This window comes from Hyla sarda, chromosome 5, assembly GCF_029499605.1.
Source record: "Hyla sarda isolate aHylSar1 chromosome 5, aHylSar1.hap1, whole genome shotgun sequence".
Lineage (NCBI taxonomy): Eukaryota > Metazoa > Chordata > Amphibia > Anura > Hylidae > Hyla > Hyla sarda.
Window position 1 is genome coordinate 257,977,491 of NC_079193.1, and position 14,416 is coordinate 257,991,906.

Sequence of the window (14,416 nt, forward strand, 5' to 3'; positions counted from 1 at the left end):
GGGATTGGCAATGTACATATATACTTTGCTGTATGTTTTGTACCTTGCTGTACATATATAGTTGTACGTTTTATACTCTGCTATACATACTATGGCGCCTTTTTAGAGCAGAACTTATATATATATATATATATATATATATCTGGCACTCCTGTTGGGAGAAGACATAAACCATTCTTCACAGTTCAGCTCCTTTCTTTCCCTCACGAGTAGAGCGGAGCCCCACCAATGCATTGCCCACAAGACCTGTGACTGTGGAAGCGGCGGAGATACACCATGAGCGGCTGAAGTGGCGGATGGTTCTGAGGTGTGTGCTGTGTGATGAGGCGGGAGCAAAGGAAGGGGAGGTGCTCGCCGTGCGCTGACAGGAAGAGGCGGCGCCCGGTGTCTGGAGGAGCTGGGTGATGTGTTTGTGATCCGGGGAGCCGCCAGAGAGCCGGACTGTAGTGCGGACACCCCTCCCCCCATCATCGAGCACACACTCCCCGGTACGGGCGCTGCACATACCCGGCTGTCAGGCGGAGACTGTTCAACCGCAGACTCCATGTAGCGACGCAGCCTGGGGCACAAGATGGCGGGTGAGAGGCACGGCGCCGTGTGCGTGTCATAAAGTGTGTGTCATGTGCTGGACGAGACTGTCCGGGTGCGAAGCGTGGCTGAGAGTTACTGAGAGGACTCCTCCGACACTTTGTGACTGTTGTATAGTCCACGGTGGCTGCAGTAGGTGGAGGACATGTAGTGAGGGGCTATAGTGGATTGGGGGCATGAAGTGGGGGTTATTGGGGGCTATAGTGGATTGGGGGCATGAAGTGGGGGTTATTGGGGGCTATAGTGGATTGGGGGCATGGAGTTGGGGCCATAGTGGATTGGGGGCATGAAGTTGGGGCCATAGTGGATTGGGGGCATGAAGTGGGGACCATAGTGGATTGGGGGCCTGAAATGGGGACCATAGTGGATTGGGGGGCATGAAGTGGGGACCATAGTGGATTGGGGGGCATGAAGTGGGGACCATAGTGGATTGGGGGCATGAAGTGGGGACCATAGTGGATTGGGGGCATGAAGTGGGGACCATAGTGGATTGGGGGCATGAAGTGGGGACCATAGTGGATTGGGGGCCTGAAGTGGGGACCATAGTGGATTGGGGGCATGAAGTGGGGACCATAGTGGATTGGGGGCATGAAGTGGGGACCATAGTGGATTGGGGGCCTGAAGTGGGGACCATAGTGGATTGGGGGCCTGAAATGGGGACCATAGTGGATTGGGGGCATGAAATGGGGACCACAATGGATTGGGGGGCATGAAATGGGGACCAAAATGGATTGGGGCATGAAATGGGGACCATAGTGGATTGGGGGCCTGAAATGGGGACCATAGTGGTTTGGGGGCATGCAGTGGGGGTTATTGGGGGCATGAAGTGGGGGCCATAGGGGATTTGGGGGGGCATGAAGTGGGGGCCATAGGGGATTTGGGGGGGCATGAAGTGGGGGCCATAGGGGATTTGGGGGGGCATGAAGTGGGGGCCATAGGGGATTTGGGGGGGCATGAAGTGGGGGCCATAGGGGATTGGGGGCATGCCTGTGTCACAAGTTTATGTACCAAGGGAGAGATTTATCAAAAAGTTGCCCATAGCAACCAATCAGATCGATTCTTTAATTTTTCAGAGGCTTTTTCAGAAATAAAAGCAATGTGGTTGCTATGGGCAACTCAGCAACTTTTTCTCTACACAGGTTTTGATAAATCTCCCCCCATGTGTGGTGAGGAGGAGCATTTCCTCTTCAGCTCCTGTCCAGAATTGGGAGACTCCCAACAAGCGCTCAGGCTGCCAGACAGGCATGTCAGGATAAGTCTAGCTGTTTGTTCTAATAGGAGATAAGCTGTTGCCAGAACTTTACCGGTGACGCTTATCTCGTCACGATTGACTCAGAGAAATCCAATGTAAGCGCTCCTTGGGTCCCCATGTGGCAGTGTTTCTGTTGAGAAATGGTGCCATAGGGGGTGGGTTCTGGGATGTGTGGACAGATGTCCCCCTATCCCTACAGGTATTGTAACTATGTGGCAATACTTCCCCAATCTAATGCTGCACATCTAGGCACATCATAATGGGGAGCTGGGTGAGCCACCTCTGTAGACTGTCATGGCGGCCTTGTAAATTGTCTTCACTTTCGCAGAATAATAGATGGCTGACTGGAGGATTTGTGTATTTGTTTTAGTTTTGGGGAGAATGTTCAACTGGATCACATTCTAATGACTGATCTGTTTCTGATAACTCTATACCAGCGTTTCCCAACCAGGGTGCCTCCAGCTGGTGCAAAACTACAACTCGGCTGTCCGGGCATGCTGGGAGTTGTAGTTTTGCAACAGCTGGAGGCACCCTGGTTGGGAAACACTGCTCTATACACTGCATGAGAACTGCCTACATACTATTATGACCATTCCGGTTTCTCTTAAATATTATATTCCTTTCCTATTTACTGACTGCAATCAGATATCTGATCTAGATCACACCAGACCAGCCATCTATTGTGTATGGTGCCCTTCTGAAGGCAGATGTCAGGTATATGTAGATCACTAGGCCTGACCATTCTTGCAAACTTACAGTAAATTCAATTCGTCACAGACTTCTCGGCTCAGCAATTGATGACTTTAGCCTGCATAAATTAGTTCAGCTTTTTAGGTGCTCCGATGGGCTGGAAAAGGTGGATACAGTCCTAGGAAAGATTCTCCTAGGACTGTATCCACCTTTTCCAGCCCAGGGGAGCACCTGAAAGCTGAACTAATTTATGCAGGATAAGTCATCAACTGCCAAGTCGAGAAGTTTGTGATGAATAGAATTTACTGTAAGTTCGCTCATCTCTAGCTGCAGCCTGAGGTATCTGCCCATGGCTTACCTCCCTCTCCCCATTTAGGGTACACAAGTAGTGTATGTGGGATCAGCTGAACACTGACATGCGTGGACGGATCTACCTACTTTTCATTACACAATGCATGGCCTTTATTTGTTGGCGTTTGAATACCTCGTATTGTGCCTGACTGTGCCATCAGTTGGCATTCAGTTCTTTTCTTTCAGACGTCTGTTGCTTTTTGGATGCACGGTTGTGTTTTGTGTTCTGTATCTAGCAAAAATGTATGGTAAACCTAGTATGTGGGATCCATAAAGATCTTCTAGGGGCTATTCACACATCAAGTATCCTGCTTATATTTTAGGCAATATATTTATGCTATTTTGAATTTTGTGACTTCAAAATAACCTAAATGACCAAACACCGCTTCAAGTCTACAGCATCAAATATGTGCAAGATACGGTATGTGGGAATATCCCCTTAAAAATAATTCAACTAAGAGAAATGCTTTGGTCTCAAACAGGTTATATACATTTTATTACTTAACATTGACCAACAAATATTTTGTGCCAGTCATGTACAGTGGGGATCAAAAGTTTGGGCACCCCAGGTAAAAAATTGTATTAATGTGCATAAAGAAGCCAAGGAAAGATGGAAAAATCTCCAAAAGGCATCAAATTACAGATTAGACATTCTTATAATATGTCAACAAAAGTTAGATTTTATTTCCATCATTTACACTTTCAAAATAACAGAAAACAAAAAAAAGGCATCAAATGTTTACCTGGGGTGCCCAAACTTTTGATCCCCACTGTATGTGCATCACAAAAGATTGGTTTAGACAACAGGTCTCTTGGGGTATTGTGAATTGATAGTGTTAAGGGAGGGGGCGGGTTGGCTGCCTTTTATTAGACTGGTTATGAAGAGTGGCTCTTAACCCCTTAAGGACGCAGGACGTAAATGTACGTCCTGGTGAGGTGGTACTTAACGCACCAGGACGTACATTTACGTCCTGTGCATAACCGCGGGCATCGGAGCGATGCCCGTGTCATGCGCAGCTAACCCCTGTTGCTGATCGCAGCCAGGGACCCGCCGGCAATGGCCGACGCCTGCGATCTCGCGGGTGTCTGCCATTAACCCCTCAGGTTCCGGGATCAATACAGATCCCGGCATCTGCGGCAGTTCGCGATTTAAATGAACGATCGGATCGCCCGCAGCGCTGCTGCGGGGATCCGATCATTCAGAACGCCGCACGGAGGTCCCCTCTCCTTCCTCCGTCCGGCTCCCGGCGTCTCCTGCTCTGGTCTGTGATCGAGCAGACCAGAGCAGGAGATGACCGATAATACTGATCTGTTCTATGTCCTATACATAGAACAGATCAGTATTAGCAATCATGGTATTGCTATGAATAGTCCCCTATGGGGACTATTCAAGTGTAAAAAAAAAATGTAAAAGTAAAAAAAAAGTGAAAAATCCCCTCCCCCAATAAAAAAGTAAAACGTCTGTTTTTTCCTATTTTACCCCCAAAAAGCGTAAAAAACATTTTTTATAGACATATTTGGTATCGCCGTGTGCGTAAATGTCCGAACTATTAAAATAAAATGTTAATGATCCCGTACGGTGAACGGCGTGAACGAAAAAAAAAAGTCCACAATTCCTACTTTTTTAATACATTTTATTAAAAAAATTATAAAAAATGTATTAAAAGTTTTTTATATGCAAATGTGGTATAAAAAAAAGTACAGATCATGGCGCAAAAAATGAGCCCCCATACCGCCACTTATACGGAAAAATAAAAAAGTTAGAGGTCATCAAAATAAAGGGATTATAAACGTACTAATTTGGTTAAAAAGTTTGTGATTTTTTTTAAGCGCAACAATAATATAAAAGTATATAATAATGGGTATAATTTTAATCGTATTGACCCTCAGAATAAAGAACACACGTCATTTTTACCATAAATTGTACGGCGTGAAAACAAAACCTTCCAAAATTAGCAAAATTGCGTTTTTCGTTTTAATTTCCCCACAAAAATAGTTTTTTGGTTGCGCCATACATTTTATGATATGAGTGATGTCATTACAAAGGACAACTGGTCGCGCAAAAAACAAGCCCTCGTACTAGTCTGTGGATGAAAATATAAGAGTTATGATTTTTAGAAGGCGAGGAGGAAAAAATGAAAACGTAAAAATTAAATTGTCTGAGTCCTTAAGGCCAAAATGGGCTGAGTCCTTAAGGGGTTAAAGGGGTATTCATTATTTTTTTTTATTTTTTTTTAAATCAACTGGTGCCAGAAAGTTTAAACAGATTTGTAAATGACTTCTATTAAAAATCTTTACCCTTCCAGTACTTTTTAGCAGCTGTATGCTACAGAGGAAATTATTTTCTTTTTGAATTTCTTTTTTTTTTTGTGTTGTCCACAGTGCTCTCTGCTCACACCTGATGCCCGTATCAGGAACTGTCCAGAGCAGCATAGGTTTGCTATGGGGATTTTCTCCTGCTCTGGACAGTTCCTGATACGGGCATCAGGTGTCAGCAGACTGTGGACAAGACCAAAAAATTAAAAAAGAAAAGAATTTCCTCTGTAGTATACATCTGCTAAAAAGTACTGGAAGGGTCAAGAATTTTTCATAGAAGTCATTTACAAATCTGTTTAACTTTCTGGCACCAGTTGACTTAAATAAAAAATATATAATTCCACCGAAATACCCCTTTTAGGGACCATCCCTGCTCATTTTAGGAATGCTTCCTTTTTATACAAAAGGGGCTTTTACAAACTAGACAAACCCATTACTAAAACTGTATTGTAGACTTGTTTTGCATAGTTGTCATCGGATTTCCTAGATTACAAGAACAGTCATAGTGGAGAGAGATGATACATCTTACTGTATAAACAAATCCATAGTCGTCATTCCACACCAGTCAAGTCCTATCAGGAGTAATACTGCAAACATGTTCTCCTTTTTGTTTTCATTCTTGTTAATAGTTTTGTATTACTAGATGGTAGAATCTCATTGCAGACTATTGTCCATTTAGATGTTTGCCATTCAGTTTGTGTTTTTTACATTGTTTCTGAAATGGTTACTATCATGAGTCTATTACAGTAAATGTTTGTATTTCTTGTAGATTTGTCGCTGCTGCAGGATGATGTGCAGGAAGAAATAGATGGATGTAAGTTTCATTTTCATGTATGGTTTATTTTAACGTTTCCTATTCATGTGAATAAATACCCAATACAGGTAAGGCTCTGTTCATACTGCATGTGAGCAGACATACAGTGAATTGATGGTTTTAGACCCGCTCTGTTGTCACTTTTTGACACGTGTTATGTGCTTTTTGCTACGTTGTGCCAAAATATAAAGAAATGTATTTTTCCCAATCATCCTGCAGTTAGGACCCATGATGAGAATGTAAAAACAGAATGATAGAAATGATTGCAAATTTATTTAAAATGACAACCTAAAATTTTGTGTGGACTTACATATTTAGACCCTTTGCTATGTCGCTTGAAATGGATCTCTGGGCCTCTCATGTCTCCTGATCATTTCTGAGATGTTTCTACACCTTTGACTGGAGTGGTGAATTCATTTGATTGGACATGATATGGAAAGACAGCCCTGTCTAAATCTAAAGTCTCACAACTGACAATGCAAAAGCCGAGCCATGAGGTGGAAAGAATTACCTGTAGAGCTCAGAGATGGGATTGTGTGGAGGCCCAGATTTGGAAAAGGAGGAAAAATTCTGCTCCACTGAAAGTTCCCAAGAGCACAGAGGCCCCTATAGTTCTTAAATGGAAGACATTTGGAACAGACAGAACTCTTCATAGAGATGACATCCCCACCAACCTTAGTAATCAGAGAAGGACCAATGGTCACTCTGGCCGAGTGTCAAAGATCATAAGGGGAATTTGTCATTTTCTGTGTAAGGCTGGGTTCACACTATGTTTTCTCCCATACGGGAGCGCATACGGCAGGGGTGTGGTTGACCACAGTTTTAGGTCCGGTTGTAAAAGCGCATACGGCGCAAAAATGAGCCGACCGAACTTTTCACTCCGGTCGGCTCATTGAAATGAATGACATACGAGAGCGCATACGGTGACATACGGGAGTGCGAGCTTTTAGCTCCCCCCTGCCGTATGCGCTCCCGTATGGGAGAAAACGTAGTGTGAACCCAGCATAAGTCGGGATCTTTATACTCCTTTTTGCCTATGTGTACATCCTGTTTACTTCTCTTACATTTATCAAAGATGTGCTTTATAACTATCAATGTAGCTTAGACTGAGATACGATTTTCAGTGTGTTCCTGGCTGGCGTGAGATTATGCAACCATTTACAAAAAGATGCTGTTAAGTCACCTGTGCAAAATATTTACTATATCTGTTGTGCAAACACCGAAAAAGGTAAAACCAATGATATTCCCACATGTGTTGAGGGGAGAAACTTCTAGAAGATCAGCAATCACTGCAGCATTCTACCAATCCCGGCTTTATGGCCATAAAGAAGCCTCTCAATAAAAGACTGTTGAACTGTGTGGAGTCTGCAAGAAAGCACCTAAATGATTGATCATGAGAAACAAGATTCTCTCTTCTGATGAAACCAAGACTGAAGTTTTTAGTCTCAATTATAAGCATGATTCCTGAAGTATAGTGGTTGCAGCATCATGCTGGTGGGGGAGGGGGTTGTTTTTAGGGGTTGGTTAAGCTGAATGAAGCACAAGCACAAAAATATTCTTAATGAAACCCTTAACTAGAGTGCTCTGGACCAAAGGTTCATCTTCCAACCTGACTACTCTGTGAATGTCCCTAAGTAGCCCAGACAGAGCCCTGACTGGAACTTTACCGAACATCTCTGGAGAGACCTGAAAATTGTTGTCAAATGACAGCCCCCCTCCGATTTGACATGGCTTGAGAGGATCTGCAGAAATGTGACAGAAAATCACCAAATCCAGGCGTGCAAACTTTGTGGCATCATACCCATGGAGACTGGAGGCTGCAATGGCTGCCAGCAACACTTTAACTAAGTACTGAGTAAAGGGTCTAAATACTTATGTCAATGCAATATTTTAGTTTTTGCTTAAAATAAGCATAACTTATCATTATGGGGTATAAGTGCAAAATGATAGTGAAAAATTGTTGATTTTAGTTTTATCACCAGGTGGCAACATAACAAAATGTGGAAGAGTCTGAACATTTTCTGAATGCACTGATTTTTTTCAGTATTAGGAGTACAGAAATGCTCATGTGAAGCCATCCCTTATGACCTTAGACCCATTCTTCAGAAGTCACTTTGTTCACAAATGGAAATATCTACTTCTACTTTTATCTTTGCGTTAACTTTTTAATAAAGAATTAACTAGTTAAAGAAAAAAAGGTTAAAGGAGTATTGTGGTATATAAACTTATCCCCTATTCTTAGGATAGGGGATAAGTGTCAGATCACCCCCCCGAGATGTTCCGCACTAGGGCCCCGGCAGCCTTCAGGAAGGGGGCATGTCAACCACCACACAAAACTACGTCTCACAAGCCCCCTTAATACAACTCTATGGGAGAGCTGGAGCAATGCAATTTGCAACCTCCGGCTCTGCCATAGCACTGCATTGAGGGGGAGCATGTCGGCCACCCCTTCGTTCGGTGGTCATCTCGTGCTATTTGTCAGGGCCCCATACGATAGGAGATAGGTTTTCACATCCTGGAGTACTCTAACTGCTGTAGTCATATTACCATTTTTTATTTTCCCTTCATATAAAGTTATTCTTCCGACTGAATCTTTGTTGAATGGCTTGCAAAGCAAGAGGCCAAATTAGTTCCATAGTGTAGGTAAGGGATACATCTAATTTAAATAAGGCGGGTGGCTCCAAGGTATGAGTTCTTTCAGTACAGTTCTGCTCAGATAAAGTGGTATATGGAATTGCTGCAAGTTTATGGGACTGCTGGCCATGTGCCTTTTTTTTTTTAAAGCAGGCCTGCACATGATGTGGCTTGTGACCCAGACAGACAGTGTTCACCCTCACAGGAATATCTCGCTCTGCCTGGCTGCACTGCAGGAGCTGGGATAGTGGACGCACACACAGCTGACATCAGCTATCCCTGCCGAGCGGGCACTGCTCATGTCAGCTTTGTGTTCATCTGATATACACTTTTTCTTCTCTGCGGCAGCAATCTTCTTCCTGCTGGTTTTTCCTATATAAGTTTTTGAGGACTACATGGGCCAGCAGCCGGTGGACTCTGTAGTAGCCACGTTGAGAGGTTTCAAGCGGGCTATTAATGTGCTGCCCCCAGAAGTGTAACAGATTTTAATTTCTGCCTCCACATATATCCCAATTGGTGCATGACTGAGTTAATGCATACCTCCTTTTGTATCAATAAAAAAAAAAAAAAAATCTAAATCTTAGCATTACCTTTTTGAAGTGTGTCTGTTGCTGAGAAAAATTACTATTGTCATTTGTCAAAAAAAAGCACAGGTGGTACACTTTAAGAGAAAAAGGTACATGTCAGTCCTCCCTGTTAATGCGGTTATGTGGCAACCAACACTGTTTTCAAAAGGTAATAGTGGCAGATCTTCAAGCTTCTGTGTAGATCCACCAGTGTTTGCTGCATAGTGATGCACGTAATGAGCATTTTCAGACCTGACAGCAGCAATAAGAACTTCCTTCCTTATTTATTTCTTTTGTCATTCTGAAATGTCTAATGCAACCTTCCCTTCTCTAACAATAGTTCTGTATGCATACTGAATTTTAGGAAAACAAAATTGTATATTTTGTGCCCTTCTGCTGTCTTGGGTACGGAGGTGCAGGGACCATCCTTTATAAGGAGATGTAAGAGACAATACTTTTACTTCCTTTGACCATGGTTTGTGAACCTTTATCGAGGCTGTCAGGTATTTCCATCAAACAGTCGGAGGGACTGGCCAACTCACAGTAACACACCTCCTTCCCTCTTAGCATGGAGCCCTGTACATCAATCGTGCTGGTCCCGCATGATTGTCGAACAGGCTCCATGTGAAGTGAAGGAGTCGGCCGCTCCTTCCGACCATTTGGAAATACCCGACAGCCTCAATATAAGTTCACTAACCATAAAAGTCCTTATGCCCTAACAGATGGTCCCTGCACCTTCGTACCTCCAGCAGAGGTGACAGATGCACTTAAAACACATTGGGGGAGATTTATCAAAACCTGTGCTGAGGAAAAGTTTACCAGTTGCACAGAACCAATCAGATCGCTTCTTTAATTTTTCAGGGGCCTTGTTGAAGATATGGGGGGGGGGGGGGAAGCAATCTGGTTACTATAAGCAAGTGGTCAACTTTTCCTCTCCACTGATTTTGATAAATATCACCCATTGTCTTGCAAAGACAACCCTTTTCAGATTGAAATCACTGAAGCTCATGGCAAACAGCTGATATTTGCCAGGGAATTTGTGTTTACATTTTCCCTACAGGGACCAGAGGGATTACATTTACTTTTTTACTTTATAGAGGCAAAAGTCACCTCTTTGCTCGTAGTTGGGGTCCTCTAATATGTCCATATGCACTGACAGCTTGTATGGACAGTGATTTGTTTTTGTGAAACCCTTTGAGTTACAGTGCTTATGCTTTTTAGACTGTTGTTTGCACTCTTATATGCGACAAAATGTCTTCTGAAGGCAGCTAAAAACTGGAATCAATTGAATTATTTATATTTTATGTCCTTTTATCTTCCTAGCTGCTTTGTATACATTCATTTTTCAGGAATATGTGGGTTGAAAACTACATAGTTTATTTACCACCACTTTTATGGTGTTTATAAGTGGAATTCTGTAATTAAGACTGCAAGATCTGCAATTATTCATTACTTTACATGAGGGCCCTTGGCCAATCATGCAAATTTTGCCTGAGGTTTGTTTCTTAACCACTTCTGCTGTGGCCTGAGTCTGCTAAACTTATATTTTTTAAACCCGTTAAGGACACAGACCATTTTTGCCTTGAGGACACAGGCAGTTTTCATTGTGGGTTCCCCCCCTCTGGAGCCATAACTTACCATTACTTTACCATAAAATGTATGTCAAAAAAATGAAAAAGAAAATTGCAATTTTGCTACTTTTGGAGGGTTTCGTTTTTACACAGTTCACTTTATGGTAAAAATCACATGTTGTTTTTATTCCGTAGGTCAATGTGATTTAATTGTATAGTTATAGTTTTTCTATTTTTGTACTACTTAACCCCTTAAGGACTCAAGGTTTTTCCGTTTTTGCACTTTCGTTTTTTTCCTCCTTACCTTTTTAGAAATCATAACCCTTTCAATTTTGCACCTAAAAAAAATCCATATTATGGCTTTTTATTTTTTTTTGCGCCACCAATTCTACTTTGCAGTGACATTAGACATTTTACAAAAAAATCCACGGCGAAACGGGGAAAAAAAATCATTCTGCGACAAAATTTATAAGAATGCCATTTTGTCATTTTGGGGGCTTCCGTTTCTATGCAGTGCATTTTTTGGAAGAAAGAACACCTTTTATTCTGTAGGTCCATACAATTAAAACAATGCCCTACTTATAGGTTTTGATTTTGTCGTACTTCTGGAAAAAATCATAAATGCATGCACGAAAATGAATACGTTTAAAATTGTCCTTTTTTGACCCCAATACCTTTTTTTTGTAATTTTTCCATGTACACGGCGGTATGAGGGTTAATTTTTTGCGCCATGATCTGATGTTTTTAGTCGCACCATTTTTGTATTGATCAGACTTTCTGATCCCTTTAATATTCATTTTTTCATTGTATAAAAAGTGACCAAAAATACACTATTTTGAATTTTTTTGGCGCATACGCCATTGACCATGCAGTTTAATTACCTATATATTTTTATAGTTCGGATGTTTCCGTACACGGTGATACCACATATTTTAATTTAAATTTTTTTTATTGGAAAGGGGGGGGGGGGGGGTGAGCCTTTTATTAGGGAAGGGGTTAAATGATTGATTTTAATAAAAAAAAAATTCCACACTTTTTTTTTTTTTTTTGCATGGTTATAGCCCCCTCTAGTGGCTATAGCACTGCACAAATTGATCTGCTACACAGATCATTGCCATACATTAACATGGCAATGATCAGTGTTATCGGCCATTGATTGTTCAAGCCTGGATTACAGCTGTCACGTCCTCTCCCATAGGCTTGCATTGAGGGGCGGAGCGTGACGTCATACGCCACCTGCCCTGTGGTCGCTGGTAATCAGACCCAGAGCAAACATGCTCCGGGGACTTATTTTAACTGGGGTGCTGCGGCAGGACCCCCGCGATCAGGCATCTTATCACCTATCCTTTGGATAGGGGATAAAATGTCTAAGCACCGGAATACCCCTTTAATGCTCCGGCAGCTGCGGCGGGACTCCGGCTTTGATTGACAGCCAGGTCCCGTCGCCGATCTCCTGCACTGCCCGCGTCAGTTCAGGAGATTGCTGGGACGTATGTATACGTCCCATAGCAGGAAGGGGTTAATCAGTATGCTTAACCCCTTAACGACAATGGACGTAAATGTACGTCATGGTGACGTGGTACTTAGCGCACCATGACTTACATTTACACGCCGCCATGATCACGTGCACCATAGCGGTGCTTGCGTCATGCCCGGCAGGTCCCGGCTGCTATCATCAGCCAGGGACCCGCCGGTAATGGCGGACATCCGCAATCACGCGGATGTCCGCCATTAACCCCACAGATGCCATCATCAATACAGATCACGGCATCTGCGGCAGTGCGGTACTTTGAATGGATGATCGGATCGCCCGCAGTGCTGCCGCCGGGATCCAATCATCCAGCATGGCGGCCGGAGGTCCCCTCACCTGGCTCTGGCCATCTCCCGGGGTTTTCTGCTCTGGTCTGAGATCGAGCAGACCAGAGCAGAAGATGACCGATAATACTGATCAGTGCTATGTCCTATACATAGCACGGCACAGTATTGGCAATCAACTGATAAGTGTCTACAAAAAAAATAAAGTAAAATGAAAATTAGAAAAATCCCCTCCTCCAATAAAAAAGTTAAACGTCCGTTTTTTCCCATTTTAACCCCAAAAAAGCGTAAAAAAAATAATACACATTTGGTATCGCCGCGTGCGTAAAAGACTGACCTATTAAAATATATTGTTAGTTATCTCGTACGGTGAGCGGCGTAAACAAATAAAAAAGTCAAAAACTGCTGCTTTTTTGTCACATTTTATTCCAAAAAAAAACCTAAGCAAAAGGGGTACTGATAAAAACTACAGATCATGGCGCAAAAAAAATTAGCCCTCATATCGCCCCATATACTGAAAAATGGGAAAGTTATAGGTGGTCAAAATAGGGAAATTTCAAACATACTAATTTTGTTAAAATGGTTTGAGATTTTTTTTTTTAAGCGGTACAATTATAGAAAAGCATATAACATGGGTATCATTTTAATCGTATTGACCCACAGAATAAAGAAAACATGTCCTTTTTACCAGAAAGTATACAGCGTGAGAACAAAACCTTCCAAAATTTGTTAAATTGTGATTTTTCTTTTCAATTTTCCCACATAATTTGTTTGGTTGCGCCGTACATTTTATGGTAAAATAAGTGATGTAATTACAAAGTACACTTGGTGACGCAAAAAACAAGCCCTCATATGGGTCTATGGATGGAAATATAAGAGAGTTATGATTTTTAGAAGGCGAGGAGGAAAAAACGAAAATGCAAAAATAAAATTGGTCTGGTCCTTAAAGGGTTAAAATTGTCTGACCACTATAACCTTTTATTTTTTCCTGTATACAGGGCTGTGTGAGGTCTAATTTCTTTGCCCCTATCAATCACATGGCATCTATCATTCACCATGCAGTATCATATATGTTGATAGTTCAGACCGTTCAGTAAACTGCAATACCAAATATGCGTGGTGGGGGTTGTTTTTTGTAAAATGGGAAAGGATGCTTTTGATTTTTATTAGGGGATGGGCTTCTACATATTTAAAAAAAAAAAAAAAAAAAAAATTGTTCCTGTAGGGGACCAATCATTTGATTGCAATTACTGTACAATGCTATGCCTATTGCATAGCATTATACAGTGTGATTTATGCTCCACTGATGCAGCTTTGTTGAGCTGAGCAGCATCATTGGAGCATCGATCTAGAGGCACATAAGAGGACCCTTTGCCGCCATTTTAGCTAATTGGACTCAATCCCCAAATTGCCCATACTCCTAGTAGACCTTTTGAACTGTGTAAGCCCTTAAAGCATACCTGTAAGATCCTACCAAAAAAAAATTTAGACTCCGTACCAAATCCTGACTATGTACATCAAATTTTATGCCTCTGTTACCTATATTTATTATAGAAATGCCCCTTTTTTTTTTTTTTTTATTTATTAGCGCACAGTGTTAGAAATCATCTCAGAGGAAGGGGTCGTGTTTGGGGTGATGGGAGGTGATTGGGGTGTCTGCTCATGCAGCCTTGTCCATGACTCGGGACAAGCCTGATGCTGCTGCAGGAATGGTTAGTGTCCCAGTAGGTATGGGGGTCCCATGGGTTTGAACCTCCTGCAATCTAAAACGTATCCCCTGTCCTTTAGATAGAGGATACATTTTTTGTGCACAATAGTT

The 14,416-nt window shown here is 42.3% G+C and overlaps 1 protein-coding gene across 5 annotated transcripts in view; it reads left to right on the forward strand.

Moving 5' to 3' along the window:
- The first annotated feature begins 344 nt into the window (after positions 1 to 344).
- The window catches only part of PPP4R1 (protein phosphatase 4 regulatory subunit 1), an 84,993-nt gene continuing 70,921 nt past the window's right edge, over positions 345 to 14,416 (forward strand). For 2 of the 5 annotated variants that reach the window (XM_056521567.1, XM_056521569.1), the window contains exons 1-2: positions 345 to 578; positions 5,967 to 6,011. In XM_056521567.1, coding sequence (XP_056377542.1) covers positions 572 to 578; positions 5,967 to 6,011 — 52 coding nt within the window. In that variant the 5' untranslated portion in view covers positions 345 to 571. The remainder of the gene's footprint in view (positions 579 to 5,966; positions 6,012 to 14,416) is intronic. The other 3 variants (XM_056521566.1, XM_056521568.1, XM_056521570.1) reach the window with 2 other exon arrangements.